This window comes from Thyridium curvatum (assembly GCF_004353045.1).
Source record: "Thyridium curvatum strain D216 chromosome Unknown NODE_52_length_296666_cov_86.205578, whole genome shotgun sequence".
NCBI classification, from domain to species: domain Eukaryota; kingdom Fungi; phylum Ascomycota; class Sordariomycetes; order Thyridiales; family Thyridiaceae; genus Thyridium; species Thyridium curvatum.
This window is the reverse complement of record NW_022156807.1, coordinates 246,439-249,342: the sequence shown is the minus strand read 5'-3', so window position 1 is coordinate 249,342 and position 2,904 is coordinate 246,439. Positions and strand designations below refer to the sequence as shown.

Sequence of the window (2,904 nt, the reverse complement as noted above, 5' to 3'; positions counted from 1 at the left end):
CGTACAGGCCTCGTAGCCCACAGATGTACTTGTGACTAGATATTAAGAGTCACTGAGAGCGGCATATTAACCCCAGTGAACCAGCAACAACAACCTTTGGGTGTCGCCGTCAAGAAGTGAGCAAATGCTGAGAAACATGGACAAAATTTTCGAAAGCAAATAGAGTACGACCGCTGTGCCAGACACGCATGATCAATAATCTAAAAATAGTATCGTCATGCACATTCGTGGCCCTGAACAAAGAAATGCAACAAGAACAGAGAGAGGTATGGCCTTCGCCAAGAAGCAAGAACCAAATGGAGCGGAATGGTGAAAGAGCCATGGCCAAGCAGAATGCTCGCCCATGGATTTCTGGTATATATAGGAATCCCCAACGCCTTCAAGGAGCAATCACAAACACATAGCTGTTCTCCTTGCCATGTGCACAACAAAACTCAACCAGTAGGCAGCCCCACGGACTATCGTGCTGATGCCCGTTTCGGAGCTGTGATCAAGTCACATGAGGTCTGCTCACTGAGCGTTTGGCGGGAGGCTCTCGGGAGACAAGCTGGCAGGATCAACCGCGTCGAACTGCACGAGTTGGTTCATGTCCAGCTCTGCCTGGTTGGCGTCCAGGAAGGCCGGGGAGTGCGGGTGCATTGGCAGGTTGATGGTGTGTTTGGAGTACATCTCGTTCAGGCTGGTGCCGTCGTCCGAGATGGCTGAAGAATCGCCGTGCGTCGGGAACATGTCGGCAGAGGCGCTGCGCCCAATCATCGACATCGGCGGGGACTGGTCAACAATGGCAGGATCGCCGTGGCCGGTAAAGGAGAGAGGAGAAACCGAGGGTGCGACCAGGTTTTGCGCGTTCATCATAGGAGACAGGAACGTGCTGCTGTAAGGAGTGTTGTAGCTCGATGCTGGGAGCGGCGTGTTCTCGGGCGCCTGGGAGAAGAAATTGGGGCTGGGGAAGTCCGACGGCGAAGGGGCTGTCGTCGCAGACATGGGATACTGCCTCATGTCGAGACCGAAGCCTGCCTGAGTGTCGATCCGCAAGTTGGGGCCAACGGGACCAAGCGAGTTCGGCTGCTGGGGGATGGGCGCGTAGATGGCGGGGCTGTGCGGCTGGGGCTGCGTCTCGCCTGGATGCTGGATGTAGAAGGAAGGCATCGGCGTCTGCAGCATGGAGAAATCGACTGCCATGGGAACGGATCGACTTCGTTGCCGCTTGTGGCCGGGTCCACGCATGCCGGGGTGAACACCCCCAATGCCCCATTGGGTCTCCTGGTACATGCCAACATGGGGCTGCGCGAAGTTGGGCTGGGACGAGGGCCGGTTCGTAGGAGAGACGGGAGCGGAGGCAGAGAGGCCGTGGAAGGCGTCAAAGGGGTTGGGGTTGTGGCGGTTCATGAAGGACTCGAGCGAGACGAGCTTGGCCAATTGGCCGGCCAGGACCTTGGGGTTGCCGCCCAGATGGTGGACGAGGCATTGCGTCGCTTGTTGGTCCTCGGTGAAGTCACCGCACTGGAAGAATCCGTTGGTGCTCGGCGACGAATCCATGAAGAAGTTTGGCGGGCGATTGAGCTCAATCACGATGCCACCGTGCTTGTTCGGGTCTCCCTCGCCGTTCTCGAGATAGATGTTCTTGATGTGGGCGAACGTGTACTCGATCTTGTAGCCGGCCTGCTCGTTATTGATGTAATAAGTCATGGTACACTTGTCGGGGGAGTAGAAGACGATGAGATCCATGGTGTTCTGGCCGACTCGCGTCCACTTGCCAATGCTCAGGGAGCGGCATGTCAAGTGGTGAATCACTGCACCCGCGTGTTAGTGTCTCTGTAGGCAACCTAGCCCATGCACTAGGCGTGTTCTTGGGTTACACTCACAGACTTTGCCCTGCTGGCTCTGCTCGCCGCCCATAAGCATGTTGCCGTGACCGTAGGGCAGAAGACCAGTGCGGCCAAAGAAGGCGCCCCCCAGACCTTTGCCAGTCTCGGCAGCTTGCATGGCCAGATAGGCGCGCATGGACTCAGGGATGAGGTCAATGTCTTCGCCCGTCTCCAGGCTCTTCTTTGCCAAAAGCTTAATCTTTGCACGTCTATCGGTCACCGTTAGTGGCTTGTACTTGATGCCTTGATTCGGTAATGCACATTCCAACTTACCGGTTCTGGAACCAGATCTGAACAGACCTCTCAGTCATGTTGATTTCCTCCGCTATCCGCTCTCGGACGGTGGCAGTGGGTGTGGGGTTCTTGTTGAATTCCAGCTCCAACGTCGTGAGCTGGTCCTGGGTTGCCCTCTGCCTCTTCTGGTTCTTCTGCTGTTGCGTCAGGGTGCTCTTTCGCGGAGGGCGGCGCGAGGCGGACGACTGCCCATTGGAGGGAGCTGAAGGTGAGGGCGTTGAGGACTGTTTCATAGAGGGTGTCGAGCCGGGAGTGGCATCGTGGATAGGAGCAGGCGTTTGCATGGCCGCAAGCGGCTCGTGCTTTACCTCGGTGGCCATTTCGGGCTGTGGAGGGAGTGCCAAATCTCTATTAAAAGAGCAATCGATACGACACGTCTCGAATCTCGGTCCTCTCGTTTGCTAGGAAAGAAAAACCCGGTAATGGGTGAGGGACGTCACGGGGAGGAACGCGTCGTAGGGGTCGATCGAATGTCTCGCACAGTCGACTCTTCGGGGTAGGGGGGTTTCTTGACGTCGGGTCGTGGTGGTTCGAGGGTATTGAAGGATCGGCTAGCTGGCTATCGGTCGGCCAGGACTGAATATTGGATGTTTGTAAATGATAGTAGAGAAATCTGCTAAGGAGCGTCGTCCTAATCCTGACAAAGAGGATAGGAGGTTGTATTTGTTAACCGTGTCGAAGTGATCGTCCGGGGGCCCTCAAGGGTGTTCCAGAACGTCGACCTCTGAAAAAGCGGTGATTC

At 56.3% G+C, this 2,904-nt stretch overlaps 1 protein-coding gene across 1 annotated transcript; it reads right to left on the bottom strand.

Annotated features, from left to right (window-relative positions):
- Window positions 1-510: 510 nt before the first annotated feature.
- On the bottom strand, window positions 511-2,482 carry E0L32_008163 (uncharacterized protein; the record flags this gene model as incomplete). Its single annotated transcript, XM_031142987.1, has 3 exons — window positions 511-1,793; window positions 1,866-2,077; window positions 2,142-2,482. 3 exons carry the CDS (start codon window positions 2,480-2,482, stop codon window positions 511-513), a joined length of 1,836 nt encoding a protein of 611 aa, XP_030992668.1.
- Between the last annotated feature and the right edge of the window lie 422 nt (window positions 2,483-2,904).